At 33.7% G+C, this 21,692-nt stretch overlaps 1 protein-coding gene, 1 long non-coding RNA gene and 2 pseudogenes across 2 annotated transcripts; 1 reads left to right on the top strand and 3 right to left on the bottom strand.

Moving 5' to 3' along the window:
• Positions 1-8,472: 8,472 nt before the first annotated feature.
• On the bottom strand, positions 8,473-9,542 carry LOC145113826 (uncharacterized; annotated as a pseudogene).
• A 533-nt stretch (positions 9,543-10,075) lies between these two features.
• On the top strand, positions 10,076-11,311 carry LOC145113818 (cytochrome P450 736A117 pseudogene; annotated as a pseudogene).
• A 1,188-nt stretch (positions 11,312-12,499) lies between these two features.
• Positions 12,500-13,787, bottom strand: LOC145104672 (uncharacterized). The gene is made up of 2 exons (XR_013707142.1): positions 12,975-13,787; positions 12,500-12,859 (listed from the first exon to the last, which is right to left on the bottom strand). It is a non-coding gene; the product is annotated as an uncharacterized LOC145104672 (long non-coding RNA).
• A 4,202-nt stretch (positions 13,788-17,989) lies between these two features.
• Positions 17,990-21,412, bottom strand: LOC145126805 (cytochrome P450 Tp4149-like). The gene is made up of 2 exons (XM_079062116.1): positions 20,458-21,412; positions 17,990-18,777 (listed from the first exon to the last, which is right to left on the bottom strand). Exons 1-2 carry the CDS (start codon positions 21,355-21,357, stop codon positions 18,169-18,171), a joined length of 1,509 nt encoding a protein of 502 aa, XP_078918242.1. The 5' UTR covers positions 21,358-21,412; the 3' UTR covers positions 17,990-18,168.
• Between the last annotated feature and the right edge of the window lie 280 nt (positions 21,413-21,692).

The raw sequence follows: 21,692 nt of genomic DNA, 5'->3' as shown, positions 1-21,692 counted from the left end.
GTAAGCTTAGTTCTACTCCATCATCGATTACATACACTTCTTATTTACACATTTTTGTTAATGGTGTAAATATATTTTTTTTATAATCTAAAAAGAGGTTTTGATCGCCAATTTTATAGACTTTGCTTATCTAACCATTGGGTGTAGAGGCGATGGACCAGAAGGAGATATATCCTGATGCTAACATCATAAGGATACCGCAGACCGCATTCATGATATTATAACCTCAAACATGGCTGGGGTAACATGAATCATTCATTCCTTTTAGACAAAACTTCAAAAATCGTCCTTGTGGTTTTCGAAAATATCAAGTTTAGTCCCTAAGTTCAAAAAACCTCACGGATCGTCCCTGTGGTTTCAAAACTTTTAACATTTGGTCCTTCCGGCTAACTCCGTTACCATTTAGCCGTTAAGTCAGGGGCATTTTTGTCATTTCACTACACAGGGACCATTTATGAGGTTTTTAATTACTTTTTTTTAAAAAATAAATAAATATATAATATTTAATATGCAAGGGGTCCCACCCCGTCTCTCTCTCTCTCTCTCTCTCTCTCCCGTTAAGACGCATCACCCCAAACACCCTCTATTATTGTTTTGATCGACCCTTGCTTTCCACGAAGCCACAACTCCGGTGAGATAAGCGAACAGTCTTATGGTGAGTTTGGTGATGATCGTAGAGTTTCATCTCCTTGGATTTCGGAATATGATCAACCATCTAGGGCAGACGAGGTCGATAATTGGGCAGTGACGAAGAAACCTATGATGCCTACTTATGACGATATTTCTAGAGCTGACGAAATTGATAATTGGACGGCGAGCAAGGAGCCCATGCCACTCACCAGGTCTTCTAATTTCGGTCCTGGTTTTCGGGATTCCGGTGGTTCTGAAGACGATCGTTGGAAAAGGGGAGTCGTGCCTCGTGATGGTGATCAGGAACGACGACGTTTGGTGTTAGATCCACCAAAGGGTGAAAGTTGTCCAGTTGAGCCATCGGCGCACACCAATAAACCGAGTCCTTTTGGGGCAGCTAGTCCCAGGGGCTGAGAAAGGTTTGGTTCACAAGAAGGTGGATTTTGAAATTGATGCTAAGAAAAGTAGCAGTCGGCCCACGAGTTCACATTCCGGCAGTTCAGTAGAGGGCCGGACTGCATTGCAACCATAGGAATTAGAGAAGACAAGGCCTAAGGTGAACCCTTTTGGCGATGCTAAACCCAAAGAAGTTTTGCTTCAAGAGAAAAAGGTATTGATTACAGAAAGATTAATGTAGAGTTGGAGCGTCGTCGGCTTGGCAGGTTAGTATTCCTATCTATTATCTTCTATTCTTCTCTTGACACTTGATGAACATCTCTGATCTCTGGCTGTGTGAAATTGGGTATTCCATTCAAGCATCATCATCATCATCATCGAGAAACTGTAGAAATATTGCATGTTAATCTTCATACTTGGTCTTTTAGTAACCTTTGGTGTTTGTATTGTGAATACCCATCATCATAATAAATTGTTGAGCCTTTTAATTTTTTGTCAGGTCTAACACAGAAGAAGCGATAAAGAATTTGAAGGAAGAGATAGATTATCTGAAGAGAGAATATAATTCTGGTTCAGATGCAAAAAACGAATCTAATAGAAATGGAAACCAAAGCAGTAGTAGTTTAAGTGACAGAATACTTGAAAAAGAAAGGAAACTGGAACAACTAAACCATGATCTAGATTACAAAATCCGGTTCGGTCAAAAACCAGTTGAAGGAACTGGTTTGGGGTTGATTGATGATTCCAGAAGTGTTGACTCATCAGATACACGTGGCAGTAATAGAGATCATTCATGGGTAGGGAAGGGTGATGACAGAGAGACAAAGATGATAGGGGAAAGCCATGAAGAAGATGAAGAAGAGAATGAGGTTGAGGAGGATCAGTGCACATGGAGAGAGAGAGAGAGAGAGAGAGAGAGAGAGAGAGAGAGAGAGAGAGAGAGAAGTGTGGGACCCCTTGTAGAGAGAGAGAAGTGTGGGACCCCTTGCATATTAAATTTATTTATTTATTTAAAAAAAAAGTAATAGAAAACCTCATAAATGGTCCCTGTGTAGTGAAATGACAAAAATGCCCCTGACTTAACGGCTAAATGGTAACCGAGTTAGCCGGAAGGACCAAATGTTAAAAGTTTTGAAACCACAGGGACGATCCGTGAGGTTTTTTGAACTTAGGGACTAAACTTGATATTTTCGAAAACCACAGGGACCATTTTTGAAGTTTTGTCTTCCTTTTATTTATTTTTCCAATGTTTTTTACTGGATTTTCTTTCTTACTGATTACTCCATATGCAACTACAGGAAGGAGTAACCTAAGTTGAGCCTGAAACAACAAACTGAGAGGCGGAGAAAAAATAGGTAAAACGTTAGCAAACCTGAAACAATGATGATCTTCTGTGGCTGCAAACCTTTTGGTATGTATTGCCCCTAACTACAGATCAGATCCAACAAATGAGAAAAGAAAATTCTGCCCTGTAGCTTCACATTTATACAGTAAATCATCGTCCAACAAGAACAAATTACTGAAATCGTCCCTGTGGTTTGCCAAAAATTACATGTTTGGTCCTATCTTTTTTTTTTGCACTCGGACCGTCCTTACATTTTTATTTTGTTGCGTTTTTGGTCCCTTGTAGATATAAAAAGACTATATTGCCCTTTTGTTTTATTTTTTTCAGACTTTTTATAACTTCTATTATATATATAATAAAAAAAGGAAAAGGGCCCACCCTTTAAACTTTGTCTCACCTTTCAAATTTCGTCAGCCCTAAGTTGTTGTTCATCATCTTTTTCACGTCTTCCAGCCACCACCTATCTCCGCCTCTATTCCTTTCGTCGCCTAAAACTGAGTTTAACCCACAAATATTCCTGAATCATGGACCCAGTGCACCACCATCAAAACCATACTTCTATATCACCTTTCTCTCCCCATATATGTCATCGATCCATCACAACCTCTTCGTATCTAGAAAAATGTTAGCCACGATGTCGACGTCATCAGAAAACGTGAACCTGGAAAAATCAGCACCGCCTCTCTCATTCTTTCTCCTTAGTCTTCATCGACTCCATCTCCATCTTATACCTGATGAACCATGAACCAGGAAGTCAATGCTTAGGGACTTAGAGTTTGTTGAACCGATCTTGCATAAGGTGTATCTGGTCTGTTTATCGATCTTGTATTGGTGTATTGCATCTAGGTTCACGATTCTAGGGCACTTCTGGGATAAAAATCAAATTTGAGAATATGTTCTGGGTAAATCTAACACCGGTGGGAGGTGGTTAAGCCGGTGGTGGTTAGTGACAGTGGGAGGTGATTAAGGGCGATAATTTCTTCCCAATCGCTCATCTTCCAGTAAACCTAACCCCACCGCTGCCATCTTTCAACTCCGACGAAAACCACCACCATCTAGCGATAAGTATAACACCATTGCTAACATCCCTTTTTCCTTCTTCCCTTTCAACATCCAAACTCTGACTCTCGACTTTTTAGGTGGGTTTCATGGCGGTAACTGAGTTTGGGGGTTTGATTTGGTTAAGGATTTTTGTTTTTTAAGATTTGATTTTGGTTTGATTTTTAGAAGGGTTAGTTGATTTTCAGGTTTGAGGTTAGATTATGGTTTAAGGTTTGATTCGGGTGGTGTTACAGGTTGTGGATCAATTTTTCCGGTGGCAGGTGTCGGTTGTCGGTGGCTGATGGCAGCCGGTGGTCGGAGTGGTTAGAGTGGAGGTGGACTGGGAGTGCAAGTGGTCCCACCTATCAATAAATCAATTAATTTGTTTTCCTTAAATATAAAATTTTTAAAAAAAGCTGAAAAAAAAAATAACAAGGGTATTATAGTCATTTCTTATAGGGCAGGGACTTACACCGTAACAAAATCAAAATCTGAGGACGGTCCGAGTGCAAAAAAAAAGATAGGGACCAAACACGTGATTTTTGACAAACCATAGGGACGATTTCAGTAATTTGTTCTTTTTATAATTACAAAATGACTACAATAATTACATCCTAACAGGTACCCCTCCCTAAAAAGTTTACAGCTTCTATTCTTTAACATTTGTATTAAATACGTTGCTTTTCATATTACATTGCAAAAATTAACAGTGTATCAGACACTTAAAAGCTGAAGGAGTCCACTGCTATAAAAGTAGAACTTAAAGATTGATCCGAGGTAACATATTATTTCCAAATTTTTTTTCACTTTCTTAGATCAATTTCCTAACATATTTTCTAACTGTCTAACATCCACGTTAAATTGACTTCTAAATGCAGGAATACTTCAAATCGGCTCCACTGTTGGAACTTACATCTATTTGAATCCTGTTATTGACAAAACAAAATCTTTAATATCTAGGTAAGAGTTACCCGGCCTGTGGATGGAGGTATACATAATTTTATGAAAATATATTAATTTAACCGATTGGTTTGAAATTATAATATTATATTAATTTATATTTTATTACAGTTGATGAAAACTCAAAAGAAGAAAAAGCAAAACCACCTGAACAACGGTAATGCATTGGGTCCCACAATGGTTCGTGTTTTTTTAATCAGACACATTTCTTGAAACATCCATCCATTTTCTTTATTTTCCGTAAACTGACTTTTTAAATGGAATTAAAATAAAAAATTGTTGTATCCACTCTTGATAAAGTGGGAGATGAAACTCCATTGACAAAGAAGAAAGTCAATGAAAGCCGTGTTCTGAGGACAATATCTGGTGTGATCATAAAGTGGTGCCTTATGATGTTATGTGTTGTTGATGTTGAAGCCGAAAATAAAGCTTCTTTTGGATTCATTTTATGGGTTCAAGAAGGGGGTATTCGACACATCTTAAGTTAATTCACTTCCCAGGTAATGACATCACTATTTTTTTTTCCTTTTTTGCTTTCTTTATAACAATAACCCGAATGATGCTTACAATATTGGTCTCATGTATCAAGTTCTTATGATTTAAGCATGAGAATGATAAGATATGAAGTTTCTAGCATTCTATTACTTAATAGCTCTATCATTCTTTTTCATATATTTTCTCTTCAGGTTGTTATACGTAATGAGATGTGATTGCATGGTGCAGTGGACATCAGCTATACTAAGTCTAGATTATGACAATAATCAAGATAAAAGTTTTGGGGGTGAACTAGTGGCCAGATGGTTAATATAGAAAATTTTGTTGCATCATGGTTTTAATAAAAAAATTATTTCTATCAATGCAGTTATTACAAACTGGAAAAGATTCCTCATTGTTCAAACATAAGCTCAAACACATTAGAGGAGGAAGGGGCCATACATTCCAAGAATTTTCATGGCATCCACATGTTCTATCTCATGAACCTTATCACACCTGATGATCTGGCCCGCTTTTGGAAGACATACAATCAATGTAAGTTTTATCTACTTTTCTAGGAACCCAGAGTATTGATGAGTGGTTCCAAAAAAACTACTCGGATAAATAATCTAATGCTCTATTTTTTAGGAACCCATAGTATCTGAGATACTGCACACTAATGCTCTATTCACATAAAACAAGAACAACCAAACTTTTGGAAGCAGCATCCGACATTAGTAAAGGTGAAGTCTTCGAATTCCGTATTGAATTCCTTCCATTAGTGCAGTAAGAGATTTATTGGTTCATAAAATGAGATCACCTACATGTTTTGTGATTATTTTGCAGGCTTTATTGACTGTTTGCAACTTTTTGTGGGAACCAATACATTATCATAGGGGCGTTTTGAAATGATTATTGCTATATTCCAAATAATCAAAAACAGATAACTACGTCTATACCACTAGTGGTGGTTTGGTAATTCTATTTTTATTTCAATAATTACTTTTTCTCAAGGAAAATTCAGTTAACTTGGAACTATGGTAACTGTTATTTATAGTTAATAGAGGCCTATTTGTTTTATTTTTACTTTTTATCTAATGTGATTGATGTTTAGCTTTCAAAATTATCAGTGGAGGACTGTGAAACATCTATTAAATTACTTGAATCACTCTTTATGGATCATGCTCACACGTTTTTTTAAATATCTGCAACATTTACTCATGCTGATTATTTTTTTGAGACTCTTAATGTGAGATCACTCCCAATTCCAAACTTGAGGTCTGCAACATGATCTATTTTACCACCTAATGCCTACATTTATTCATGGATGCTTAAGATATGTTTCATTGTAACAGTAAGAATTGGCTTTTTTTTTCATCTTAAGTCGTTGATAAACTGCATTCTATAGTTTACTCTTTGCTAGAAAATTAATATTTTGCACAAAATCAATAGTGAAGCCATCACATTCCGCAAACAAATTGTCCATAAATTACTATGTAATCCTTTCTATCGATAACAAGCACGAAGTGGCCAAAATCATCTAGTTGAAAATTAACATTGTTTGTATATATACCTTCGGTTTTATTTATTTATTTGTTTGTTTAAAATAATACATCTTAGTTTTTTTTTTTTTTTTTTTTTTTTTTTTTAAACGACAAATCTAACTTACTCCTAAACTACACCTTAAATTCACCTATGTCCACGACGAGACCTGAACCATCAACCTCAAGGAGGGAGGGCAACACCGGATACCGCTGGGCTAGAAGCCCTTTGGTTAATACATCTTAGTTATTATCATACAACGTACATCCATAGATATAACTCTTTGAGAGCTTAAATAGCAATTTTTATTTATATAGATATAACTGATAGACAAAAATAGTTCTAAAATTTTCAAAAAATATAAATTACACAAAACACAATCATTACTTGATTTTTAAAAAACAACCTATGATTTTGTTATAGCAAGCGTTTGGATTTTTCTTTAAATGATCTATTAAATACACTACAAGAAATATGAGCATTACCGGTGACGCGTTTGGCGGCGACAACCACTATTAGCGGCAACAACCAACATTCGCGTTGGTTGTCGCCGCTAACAGTGGATGTCAACGCTAAAGGCGTCGCCGTTAATACTCTATGACCACGATTTGCGTAAAAGTCTGAGATTACACCCTATCCGTCGATCTTGTTGCAAAGCATTAACAGCGACAGGTAGGTATTAGCGGTGACATAGTATTAGTGGAGACAGATTGTGCATTTGCGACGAAGCAACAATGACGACCTTTTTTGCGGCGACAGGTCGCCGCTAATAGCTTTAGCAGCAACAACCGCACTCTTTAGCGACCACCCTTGTCGCCACTAATGATCACATTTCTTGTAGTGATATCTTTTGTATTATAAGATTTTTATTCTAAATTAAAAAATTTAAACACATTTGCAAACAAAACCTCTTATAATTTAACTTTTATATAAAAAAAGAAATGACATAAATGTCCTACGAAGTTTCTAGGATTGATCTATTTAGTCCTTAACAACTGTTTGGTTCGTAGAATGTTTATAAAGAGAATGGAATTGGAATTGGAAAAGGAATCTGTCGATAATTTGAATCCAATTTCATATCATATATGTTTGGTTGGCAGGAAATATAAATAGAATTATTTTCAGATTCTGTTTAGTTAGCGGGAAATAGAATTGAAATCCATATATAAAATGACAAAATTACATTTTTTGTCTGTTTCACTTAATTTTACTTTATTTTCTAACTTATATGTAAAAATACATTATATAAATTATAAAATAGTTAAATCTCGACAATGGCAGCGGTGGTGGTGGCGGTGATGGAGGCAGTGGTGGTGACAATGACTGTGGTGTTGGTGGCGGTGGTGGTAGTGGTGGGTGATGGTGGAGGCGACGCAGATAGTGGTGGTTGTAGCGGCGGTAGCGGTGGTGGCGGTGGAGGTGTTGGTGGTGGATACAATGGTAATGGTGGTGGGTGATGGTAGTGATGGTGGCGACGATGGTACCGGTGGTGGTGGCTGTTGGTGGCGGGTGATGGTAGTGTTGGTGGTGGCGACGACTATTGGTGGCAATGGTGATAGTGGCTGGTGGTAGTGTTGGTGGCGGTTGGTGGTCGATTGTAGTAGTGGTGAGTGTTGGTTTTCTGATAAGTAAAGAGGATATTTTTATAATCTGCCACTTTCCTTGATGAGAAAGGAAAGATTTACATTCAACTTTGGAAGGAATCCAATTTCCTCCATACGGTGGAAAGTTTATTTTATTTAGGAATCCATTTTCCCCTCTAAGTACAACTAAACACATGAATTCGAGGGAATTGAAATCATTTTCCCTCGAATTCCATTCCCTTCCTTCCAACCAAACACGCCCAAGCATTTTCGTTGCTTTATGAGGGCATAAACTCGTTTTTGCCAGGTCTATTGGGTCCCTTTGGAAGAATTAAAGCGATAAATCGGTTACCCCTTGCCACATACGCATTTCTTAAGACCCCACTTCCCTTGACCCAAGTATGAAATAAATAATCTTCCATTTGATCTTTAAATACCCAAAAATTGGAGCTTACAATTGAATTTGTTGACTTTGAGTTTGGTAATAAATCTACATCAAGTTCAATCATCACCATACATGGTGTCCCAGATCTCCGAGAAAGCTTCCACAATCACACCATGGTGAAATCTTGAATTCAACAACAAGAAACATTGTAAAAGTTGCTCGAGATCAGTCTCCTCAAACATCTTCTTCTCCATTATCATCTCTATCATCGATCTCTTGAAATCTTTGAATGGATCCTCCGATCTCTTCACTAATGGGAAGCTCTCCTTCATCTTCCCCTCCATTTTACAAGGTATAAGCTTTTTAAAAACCGGAAACCTTGTCGGGGATCCCCATTCAGGCGCCCGGAACTGCCTTTACACATCATCATCATTCCTCCTCTGCCATTGTTTCCATGGCCTCGACTGTTGTGTTTCGATGATGTAGTTCGCTTTTTGCTGAATTTGTAGCGATGCAATAGTGAAATTGGTGCGCACTCACGTATGGTTTCTAGTTGACGGTTGAAATTTGTTGACAAATCCGTTCAGAAGAGGAAATTAGGGTTTCAGTTTCATCTTCCACTTCATTGTCGTCTCCGCCGTGAAGAGCTTTGTCTTCGCATCCTTCATGGACGCTATACTCGCTGCTAAAAAGGCCACTATCACCAGAGGATGTGCTAATGTTTCTTAATCTATTTACCTTCGCTCTTCTACCTTGACGCCTTTTCTTTTTGTCTACCGGAGGAACGACAGCGGGAAACAGTCATCGTTTATATCACCACTGGAGACAGAGGAGTTGTATATTTTCCGACGAGGAGACTCCACATCGTATATTTTAGCGACAACAAGCCATTGTTCGTCCTCTTGTCACTGGAAGTATTTAGAGTCGTATTGGTCTCCGGATTTGGAGCCACATCCGAAAGTGGATGAGGTGCTTTTAATGTTTTTCTGGTAACAAAGAAATTTTCAAAATATTATGTTGACTTTCCAATGGCTGATGTGGTAAAAATTGTTGACGTGATAATGAAACCAGCTAAAATAAGTTATGATGACTAAAAAGGCATATTGGTTTCTACCTTATAACCCCTTATAACAACAAAAATATTTGAAGTACTAAATGGACCAACCATAAAAATTTCGTAGGACATTTATGTCATTCCCTATAAAAAGCTAATAATTCAAGCTACTAAAAACTCTAAATAATTTGGTTGCCAAACATATAAGACATCAAGGACTAGAATTGTTAAAAAAAAAAACAACGAAGGACATGCAACAAAGCAAATCATGGACCGAAACCATAACGTTTGAATAATTACACGGTTGTTTTTGTAATTTAGTATTAATATTTTAAATGGTTGACCTTAAATACATCAAACTACATATATATATGCTTCAATAATTTGGAGTTTAGAATAATTTCGATAAGATTAAGTAAGTCATAACGTGCTTTCAATTATTTGTTTACTTCTTAATTATGTTTAAGTATAAACTTTGAATTATAAAATTAGGGTTTCTTGTTTTTGTTTTATCGGTTATACACACCACAACACTTTTCTATTACAGCTGGTACATGCACTTGTTTGTCATCTCCTTCCAAAGTTTGGCTTATATATACATCTTCTATGAACCTTCTGCTAGCATGCATGCTATATCATATCTGAACAATTAACAATAATGTTGTTGTTCATCTTTGATCAGCTCTCAGTCTTCCTTAATTCTTCTTCCATTGTTCATTTTGGTGGTCTCCATTCTTTCAAAATGGTATTTCTTTCCGTCAAAACCCCTAAAAAACTTACCACCTTCTCCATCGAAGCTTCCAATCATCGGAAACCTCCACCAACTAGGTTCAAGCCCCCATCGTTCCCTCCAAGCTTTAGCCAAGAAACATGGCCCTCTCATGTTGCTACATTTTGGTCGTGTGCCGGTGGTTGTGGCCTCCTCTGCTGACGCATCTCGAGAAATCATGAAAACCCATGATTTAATCTTCGCTAATCGAGCCAAATCAAGCGTGCCAAGAATACTTTCATACAATGCTAGGGACATTGCTTTTGCAGATTACGGACAGTATTGGAGACAGATCAAAAGCATTGCTGTGCTTCAGCTTCTAAGTCAAAAAAGAGTTCAATCATTCCGTCGGATGAGGGAAGAAGATACGGATCTGCTCGTTGAGAAAATCAGAGGGATCAGTTGTTCTTCTTCTCCGGTGGTTGATATGAGTAAGTTATTGATTTCACTTACGAATGGAGTGATTTGTAGATCAGCATTGGGGCGGAGGCACGGTGGAGAGAAGTTCAAAGAGCTATTTGCTCAGTTTGTAGAGTTATTGGGTGTTTTCAGTGTTGGAGATTACATCCCATGGTTGTCATGGGTGGATCGTTTGAATGAATATGCTGCTAAAGCAGCGAAAATTGCTGCCGAATTTGATGAGTTTCTAGAAAGTGTGATCGAGGAGCATGTTGACCGGAAGAGACAAACATCTGATGTTGGTGGCGATGACGAGAACAAAGATTTTGTGGACATTTTACTTGAAATTCAGAATGAAAAGGACGCCAGTTTCGTTCTTGATCGAGATACTGTTAAAGCTCTTATTTTGGCGCTGGTAGGAGGAAATGCCCTGGGATCCAGTTTGCGATGAGTGTTAATGAGCTGGTGTTAGCTAGTTTGGTGTATAGTTTTGACTTCCAATTGCCTGGTGTACAAAAAGAGGAGGATTTGGACATGAGTGAGACTGTTGGGATCACAATTCATAAGAAATTGCCTTTACTGGTGGTAGCAACTCCATATGTCACAGTAGTTCACGGTTAGCATGAGGATTGCATCTGTACGAGCGTTATCCTTCTTTTGTGTTCCTCCGTCCACTTGTGTTACAATAACACAAGGAGAAAATGGGCTATATGGTGAAAAATTCCCATGAAGAAATCCCTAATTAATCCGTTGAATAAGTTTGTGTATATTTTAGTGATATAAGTACTTAATTCCGTCTTATCTAAGGCTAGCCGTGATATTTTTTTCTAGTATTGTAATCATTTCAATTCATTGTACATCTAAATGGTTTCATATGGTTATCACTGCTAGAAAAACATCATTTTCCCATGGAAATTTCCGCCATGAATTTGGACATTAGGGTACGATCATAGTCAATTAATAGTCAAAATAAAGTTTATAAAAGGTTTTTTAATAGTTAAAATATCTTAAAAACAAAATATAAACAAAAATTTATATATGGTATGAATATGTGAAGAAGTTCAACATCATAAACTAGTTCATTTTTGGTCAATTTGTTTAACAACAAAACTTTATTTAAAAAGAATAGGAAAAGCTGGAATTACAAGCTACATTACATTGGGTTATCAACCCATGAGTCCCATAATGAAGCCCTCTCCTACCTATTGTTGAGCCATAAAAAAATCCCAAATCTTTGACATCAAAATCATGAAGAGATAAGTTTTTCACACACACACGTCGTATTTGAATGTCTAATACCACGAACCTGCAACAACGTTATGTCATCTCTAAAAGGGTATCTATTGCGACAAAGTTGCATCAACGAAGCCTATGGTGATGACTTGTCGTTGCGGACACGTACATGGCGACATTTAATTTGAACATATATATATATATATATATATATATATATATATATATATATATATATATATATATATATATATATATATATATATATATATATATATATATATATATAGGCTTAGGTTATTCTATTCAAACTAATTATTGTGTTATTGTATGCATAAATGTGGGCCAATCAAATTTACTTATTTTAAGAAAATGATTAATATATATTATTGAATTAAATATAATTGAAAATATCATCTTAATTAATTACAAGGGTAATTTAGTCAATTAATATAGATTTAATAAAGGAAAATTGCATTTTTTAAGGGATCATAGATTCTATTAATTTTAAAAATCCGATTTTACGAATTATAATTCTTTTAATTCGGACATATTGACAGAATATGTTTATGAGTATATTCAAAAATAAAAATATTGTTGAACCATAAATAATAAAAATATTCTTGAACCTATTTCTTGATCATGAATTTAAAAACTTCTAGTAGAAAACAAATTATTGAACAATCAATTGAAGAATAAAAGCAAAAAATACATTATTTCTTATAGAATACGGGTAACAATTGTTAAGAATTACATTTATTGTTAAAGAATAAAACTAAAAAACAATCAAAACGGGAAAGAAAACATTAAAATCTAACAACGACTAATACATTCTAAAAGAATAATGTGGTCCGTTTCAATTTTATGGTCTGTTCTTCAAGCATCAACTTCTGTGATTCCAACAGAATTGGAATTCGTCATTCCATTCCAATAGAATTGGAATTCGTGATTCCATTCCAATATAATTGGAATCTCACCAATATCATCCATTGAAATCATCTACATAAACATACTTGATACCTTTTCAGAATTCAACCTTGTCAAGATCCTGCATTGTCCACATAAATGAAGTGTTAAATCAGGAAAAAAATCGAATGAAAAGCAAATTAATCATTTCCTGTCAAAAGAATCAGAAAAAAGACAAGCTATGTAGATGATCAAACCTTTGCAAATTAAGGGTCCATACGATAGGAAGAAGCTAAATCAGATAGGAAGAAGCTAAATCAGAATTTTATAAGGGAATCCATGGTTGTTATTGATGACAAAAACTTTGTTCTTAAGCAATTAAGTAAACGCAGAACAATCAAAAAAAAATCTTGGTTCTAAAAGTTTGGATTCTGCTACTGTGAAATCAGTACTTCAAGATTCTTCTTCAACTTTTGGGGATGAAATAAAAAAGGGAAAGTTTAGGGGTTTGGTTCCAATCAAGTTAGAGGAGAAATTCAGAGAAACTATTTCTGATTCCAATTCAGATTCTGATTCCAACTCTCAAATTCCATTGAATTGGCGTTCAAAATCAATGAGATCGGAGAAAATACCAGATGAAACTTCACATTTTACAAAACCTTCTGTTGGGATTCTTGACTTAAGATCACAATCAATGAGAGTTTCCACGCCAACCCAGATGACGAATTCTGCAGATAACAAAGAATCGAAAGGAGAAACATCATTCACGGAATATAAACCTCGAGAATTTAGCTTTGATTCTTCTTCTGAGATGAAATCATAAAAACACAAATTTCTCATGATTTTATCAGAATATCACCATCAAAATCAAAAATTCTAAATTATGCAACACCCGATTTGTGAATGGAAGCAGAGAATGGCCACAATGATCGGAAGTATCAGGGAGGGAAGGCTAGCTCAATTGTGAATGGAGGGATGAAGACGATTTGTGGAAGACGATGAAGACGATGACCTGCTGTATATAAAAAAAAAATTAGGTTACAAGTGAATGTTAGCGTGATTACAGGGACTATTTGTGGAAGCTATTTATCAAATTACTAAAATACCCTTGTTTATTTATTTAATTATTTAAATTTTTATTTAATTATGATTGGCCCACATTTATGCATACAATAACACAATAATTACTTTAAACATTTGAACCTACCTATATATATATATATATATATATATATATATATATATATATAGGCTTAGGTTATTCAATTTAAAGTAATTATTGTGTTATTGTATGCACAAATGTGGGCCAATCAATTTTACTTATTTTAAGAAAGTGATTAATATATATTATTGAATTAAATATAATTGAAAAATACCAACTAATTTAATTACAATGATATTTTAGTCAATTAATATAGATTTAATATAGGGAAATTGCATATTTTAAGGGATCATAGATTCTATTAATTTTAAAAATCCAATTTTACGAATTATAATTCTTTTAATTCGGACATTCTGACAGAATATGTTTATAAGTATATTAAAAAATAAAAATATTCTTGAACCATGGAGTAAAAATATTCTTGAACCTATTTCTTGATCATGACTTTAAAAACTTCTTGTTGAATAACAAATTCTTGAACAATCAATTGAAGAATAAAAACAAAAAATACATTATTTCTTCTAGAATACGGGTAACAATTGTTAAGAATTACATTTATTGTTAAAGAATAAAACTAAAAAAAGTTTCAAAACGGGAAAGAAAACATGAAAATCTAACAACGACACTAATACATTCTAAATGAATAATGTTGCTTAGAATCACTTTCAATTTTGTGGTCCGTTTTTCAAGCATCAACTTCTGTGAAAACAAAACTAAATTGTAGTTTAGATTCCAATAATGCATTAGCAAATGAAAACTAAAAAACTAAATTCCTTTGGAAAAATATGTGGACTTGTGAATTGCACCAAAACCAATAACCAAGAATTGTAGAACATGCATAAATCAGTGAGAAAATATCCATACTGCATTCCAACAGAATTAGAATTCATGATTTCATTTCAACATAATTGGAATTCGTGATTCCATTCCAATCGAATTTTGAAAATATGGTTGAATTTTGAACTTTAAATCTCCAAATAGACGATATCCTCCAATAGCCACAAGCCAAAAACTCCATAAACAGTTTAGAATTGGCATATAGATTACAATAAAAGCTTCTAGATCTAATGAAAGTAAATAAAATGTCAAGAAAAAGGAGGCGTAATTTTTTGGTTATTGCTCATTATTATGAATAATGAAAAAAAGGATTTTTTTCCTGTGAAGGAATCGAAATTAGCATGGTAAAAGGAAAAATTAAAATTGTTATGCTTCCTGTTTGATTCCAAGTAAAACACACCAAAAAAAAGTTTTTCGGTTTAACTTTTGGACGTACAAACAAGGAGCAAAGAAAAAATATAAACTAAAAGGAGGAATGCAAAAGAAATTGTGATGATTCTAGCCTTACATATAAGAATAACGCCTATGCTTTGTCGAGCCCGAGACCACATTCCAAACTTTGCAACAATTACACATTTACACCGCCAATGTCAAGACGAGTTAAGATCTTTGACTTTGAAGGTGCCGATGAAATATTTGTAGGGAAAGAATTAGGCCAAATAGGGTTTTTTAGAGTGATGAATGAATAAGAAACGGCTGTAAATAAAAAGGGGAAGAAATTAGGTTAAAAGTCAATGTAACTACCAAGATTAGGGAGTATTTGTGGAAGTTATTAATCAAATTACTAAATTACCCTTATTTTTTATTTAATTATTTAATTTTTTATTTAATTTTGATTGACCCACATTTATGCATACAATCACACAATAATTACATTGAACACCTGAACCTATCTCTCTCTCTCAATATATATATATATATATATATATATATATATATATATATATATATATATATATATATATATATATATAGAGAGAGAGAGAGAGAGAGAGAGAGAGCTAGGTTCAAATGTGGATTGACATCTATTGTGTGGACGTGTGGATAATACTATGCTGTGAGAATTACAAAGAAAATATGTTGATTGATAATATGAATACGTTCAATCTTATATAGTTATTTTAATTATTAATCATTTTCACTAATTCAATCGTCTATAAGGTTGTTATACACTTTTTTTTAATTATCCTCATTCTGTCAGAATGTTATCAGGATGTTTATTGAGTCGTATTCTGTAAGAATTAAAATAAATAAAAAACGATGAACGAGAACAAAAATGAATTAGAATTGGTGAGAATCCATTAAAATAACAATAGTTCTGTGAGATTGAACGTATTCACATTACTAAACAACATATTCTCTTAGTAATTTTCATAAAATAACATTATCCACACGTCCACACAATAGTTGTCTATCCACATTATAACCTAGCCCTATATATATATATATATATATATATATATATATATATATATATATATATATATATATATATATATATAGAGAGAGAGAGAGAGAGAGAGAGAGAGAGAGGTTCAGGTGTTCAAAGTAATTATTGTGTGATTGTATGCATAAATGTGGGCCAATCAAAATTAAATAAAAAAATTAAATAATTAAATAAAAAAATAAGGGTAATTTAGTAATTTGATTAATAACTTCCACAAATACTCCCTATAATCTTGGTAGTTACATTGACTTTTAACATAATTTCTTCCCCTTTTTATTTACAACTGTTTCTTATTCATTCATCACTCTAAAAAACCCTATTCGGCCTAATTCTTTCTCTACAAATATTTCATCGGCACATTCACAGTCAAAGATCTTAACTCGTCTTGACATTGGCGGTGTAAATGTGTAATTGTTGCAAAGTTTGTAATGTGGTCTCAGGCTCGACAAAGCATAGGCGTTATTCTTATATGTAAGGCCAGAATCATCACAATTTCTTTTGCATTCCTCCTTTTAGTTTATATTTTTTCTTTGCTCCTTGTTTGTACGTCCAAAAGTTAAACCGAAAAACTTTTTTTTGGTGTGTTTTACTTGGAATCAAACAGGAAGCATAACAATTTTAATTTTTGCTTCTACCATGCTACTTTCGATTCCTTCACAGAAAAAAAACATTTTTTTCATTATTCATAATAATGAGCAATAACCAAAAAATACGCCTCCTTTTTTCTTGACATTTTATTTACTTTCATTAGATCTAGAAGCTTTTATTGTAATCTATATGCCAATTCTAAACTGTTTATGGAGTTTTTGGCTTGTGGCTATTGGAGGATATCGTCTATTTTGAGATTTAAAGTTCAAAATTCAACCATATTTTCAAAATTCGATTGGAATGGAATCACGAATTCCAATTCTGTTGAAATGGAATCATGAATTCTAATTCTGTTGGAATGAAGTATGAATATTTTCTCACCGATTTATGCATGTTCTACAATTCTTGGTTATTGGTTTTGGTGCAATTCACAAGTCCACATATTTTTCCAAAGGAATTTAGTTTTTTATTTTTCATTTGCTAATGCATTATTGGAATCTAAACTACAATTTGGTTTTGTTTTCACAGAAGTTGATGCTTGAAGAACGGACTACAAAATTGAAAGTGATTCTAAGCAACATTATTCATTTAGAATGTATTAGTGTCGTTGTTAGATTTTCATGTTTCCTTTCCCGTTTTGAAAGTTTTTTTAGTTTTATTCTTTAACAATAAATGTAATTCTTAACATTTGTTACCCGTATTCTATAAGAAATAATGTATTTTTTGTTTTTATTCTTCAATTGATTGTTCAAGAATTTGTTATTCAACAAGAAGTTTTTAAAGTCATGATCAAGAAATAGGTTCAAGAATATTTTTACTCCATGGTTCAAGAATATTTTTATTTTTGAATATACTTATAAATATATTCTGTCAGAATGTCCGAATTAAAAGAATTATAATTCGTAAAATTGGATTTTTAAAATTAATAGAATCTATGATCTCTTAAAATATGCAATTTCCCTATATCAAATCTATATTAATTGACTAAAATACCATTGTAATTAATTTAGATGATATTTTTCAATTATATTTAAATCAATAATATATATTAATCATTTTCTTAAAATAAGTAAAAATGATTGCCCCACATTTATGCATACAATAACACAATAGTTACTTTGAATAGAATAACCTATATATATATATATATATATATATATATATATATATATATATATATATATATATATATAGAGAGAGAGAGAGAGAGAGAGAGAGAGAGAAGACAAAGAAACATATAGAAAAATAATTTCTCCAAAACTTATGAGTGATATGTGATTTTCTTATGTTCTATATGATCATCAAAAGAACTAGTGACATAATGTATAGGAATATCTTGTGAAACATGTGTTATTGCCATTGAAACAATTGCTATATATTTTGTGATATATTCCATTGAAATATATATAAGCAACTACTAGAAACTAGGAGTTGCCATAATAAGTAAATGAGCTTCCTTATGGAGCGTAATGCCGAATTTCTCTCTCATGTCCAAATCCGTATTTTTAACTCCATTTGGTAATGCCAAATCGAACTTGTATATCACATTTGCTAATGCGAGCTCAAATATGACTGTAGCAAATGGAATTCCAGGGCACCCTCTTCGCCCACCACCAAATGGAAGCAGCTCAAAGTGAAGCCCCTTGTAATTAGTGGAACTATTCAAGAACCTCTCAGGCTTAAACTCTTCTGGTTCTTCCCATGCTGTAGAATCTCTTCCTATTGCCCAAGCATTGACCAATGTTTGTGTGCCTGCTGGAATGTCATATCCCAGTAGTTTGACATCTTCTGTTGATTCATGAGGAATAAGTAGAGGGATTGGAGGATACATTCGTAGTGTCTCTTTGATGACGGCTTTAAGATATTGCATGTTCTCCAAATCCTTTTCGAGAATCATGGATCTTCCCTGTGCTATTTTTGTTACTTCTTGTTTTAGCTTTTCCATTACTCTTGGATGTCTAAGTAGCTCACTTATTGACCATACCAAACTTGTGAATGTCGTATCTGTTCCAGCTGCAAATACATCCTACAAGAGTTTCAAATTTACAAGTGCTTTTATGAATTTTTAATGATATATTTAACCACTTTTGCGTACCTTTTAGCGATTAGTACGATTATATTAAGAGGATATTAAAGTGTAATAGAAATTAATTAGAGTTGTGCGAGTTGGAGTGTTAACATGACATATTTTAATTGAATTTCGAAGTAATGATCTTTTATTTTATTGTAATATTTTTAAGTAGAATATCTATCGATATTTTGATGAATTCAGTTTTTACCATTTCAATTTTTAAGGCTTAAAGGTGTATCCATCTTTCACCTTTTATTTTTTCTATGCCACATTATTATTATCTTTTTTTTGGAAATTAAAAACCAAAAATTTATATATATATATATATATATATATATATATATATATATATATATATATATATATATATATATATATAATTTTTAATTTTTTAGTATATATACAATTTAATAAAAATAAAAAAAGAAAAAAAGGTTGCCCAATTAGAGGATAAGAGAGTGAGAGAGAGGGGAATCTACCCCGTGTGGGGAAATCCGTCACCTAAACCGCACACAAGATGTGGTGTTTTTGGTACGGTTTCCTATCTTAATCAGCAAACCACAGAGTGAAAGACATACATATCGCAACACATAATATTCTCTTAACCACAAAGTGAAAGACATGCATATCGTAACACCTAATATCAAGGTTCTAAAAAGCTCGCCATGGCGCGCCATGACTCCAAGGCTTGTATGTGCCGCCAAACTTTACCAAAACGCCGCTTTGACTCATATATGTGTATAAAAATGAATAATAGTAGAAAATACATATAAAAATATGAACTATACACAAAATTGTCGCTTTAAGTCACGACTTACAAACGACGTGACTCGCCAAGGCTCGGAAAAGCTTGAGGCTTGACATTGCCGCCAAGTCACGCCTTACGTTATTTAGAACCTTGCCTAATATTCTCTTTTATTCCATCTCTTTAATTGCAATTGTTTGATTTTCTTTTATTTCCGTCTATTTCAAGTTTTGTTTGTATTTTATTTTTTTTGCTTATGAGGTTAATTGCAAAAATTAATTGTCATTTTTTATTTTTTGTAGTCTAAAGTCAAATGCTACATTTAAATAGTCAAAAATTTTAAATTGACTTCGATGGAATAACAATAAACTCAATGACAATTTAGTAATAATTAATGTCTTATATCTTTAAAGCCATAATAAAATTTAAAGGGGTTGGCTAAAAAGACATCCTATTTTATCATTTAGATATCCTATATAGTTTTTAAGTTATTTTTATTGGTTGAAATTTTATTGTTTTATGAAAAAGATGATTATAAATATATAACTATTGGTTGACTTTTGATAAAGATGTTTATGGCTAAAAAGACACCATTTTTTTTTTCATAAAGACACCCTATTTGGTTTTCAAGATACTTTTATTGGTTGAATTTACATTGTTTTTCGAAAAAGTAAATTTTAAATAGTTTATTATAGGTTGACTTTTAATAAAAGTGTTAATAGGATGTCTAAGGGGTGTCAATTTAGCAACATCCAATTTAAAATATAAAAAAAGTTCAAATTCTTAACAAATGTTTAAACCCGTTTAACAAAAGATTTTGGTCACTATTAGTTCAATAGGTCGATAGGTTTAATCATAACTCGTTAATTAGAAAAAAGAAGAAATCTTACCAAGATGAGAGCTTTAACGGTATTTCTATGAAAAGTAAATCCGGTTGTATTATCTCCTTTTACATCCAACAAGATGTCAACTAGATCTTGATCTTCACCACTTTGAGCATCCACATCCATCCCTCTTCTTTTATCTACATGTTCCGCAACAACACCTTCAAGAAAATCATCAAAGTCTTTGGCAACTTTATGTGCTTTCTCATCTAAACCACTCAATTTGTCTACCCATGACAACCATGGGATATAGGACCCAAGGCTAACAGCACCCAAAACCCACACAAACCTTTCCAACAAGTCCGCGAACTTCGACCCAGGGTATGTCCTCCCTAGAGCTGCCTTACATACAATGTTATTCACAAGCCTAAAAAGTAACTCACTTAGATCCACTACAGAACCAGAACTTTTTTCGATCATGTCAATCATAAGACCCACCTCTTCTTCCCTCGTTTTTCTGAATGACTGAACGCGTGTAGTATTTAGAAGATGGACTACCGCGATGCTCTTCACTTGCCTCCAATACTCTCCGTAAGGAGAAAATGTAATGTCGTTGGAGCCATACACAACTATGTCGACAATTCTTAACTTGGGTCGGTTACAGAATTTTAAATCATGGGTTTTCATGATCTCTTTAGCTGCTTCAGGTGAGGAGGCTACAAGCACAGGCACACTGCCAAAGTGCATCAACATGAGTGGACCATGTTTTCTGGACAAGGCCCGGAGAGACCTGTAGGGGCTCAACCCTAATTGGTGGAGGTTTCCGATGATCGGAAGTTTTGGTGGAGATGGTGGCAAATTTTTCTTAGTTTTTAAACGAGTTGAAATCCATTTGACACTGAGAAAAATTATTAAAACAATGAATGAGAAGTAGAAAAGGAAATAGTTCTTGGAGAAAGAGAACATTTCGTTTGTGATTGGTAGTTGGAAGATTGCCAAGACATAAATAGAAAGCTGCAATCTCAGCACACGATTATATTTAATTCATCAATTTTTTATGTCACTTAAACTGTTAGTTTATGACTTTGTGTGGTATATATCTATTATCTATTATAATACAATAAACGTGGATAAGAAAATATGGCAACCTCTAGAAACCATATCTTGACGGGTCATCTTCTTGTGACACGTCTGGTTTACTGCATCAAAAATAATGCCTAAATGTATTATTGTAAAGTCAACCTGTTGTAGGCCCTCCGATGAGCTATATTCACCATCTTGCCTTATTTTAATGATAAACC

This window comes from Lactuca virosa, chromosome 1, assembly GCF_052849685.1.
Source record: "Lactuca virosa cultivar CGN04683 chromosome 1, Lactuca_virosa_CGN04683_v6, whole genome shotgun sequence".
Classification (NCBI taxonomy): domain Eukaryota; kingdom Viridiplantae; phylum Streptophyta; class Magnoliopsida; order Asterales; family Asteraceae; genus Lactuca; species Lactuca virosa.
Note: the sequence above shows the minus strand (reverse complement) of the source record. Positions and strands in the feature narration are given on the sequence as shown.

Excerpts from the sequence above, each read along its gene's own strand:
- LOC145126805 (XM_079062116.1), bottom strand. The coding sequence starts at position 21,357 with ATGTTCTCTTTCTCCAAGAACTATTTCCTTTTCTACTTCTCATTCATT. Across the intron at positions 18,778-20,457 it reads CCGTTAAAGCTCTCATCTTG|GATGTATTTGCAGCTGGAAC; the intron begins GTAAGATTTCTT and ends AAACTCTTGTAG.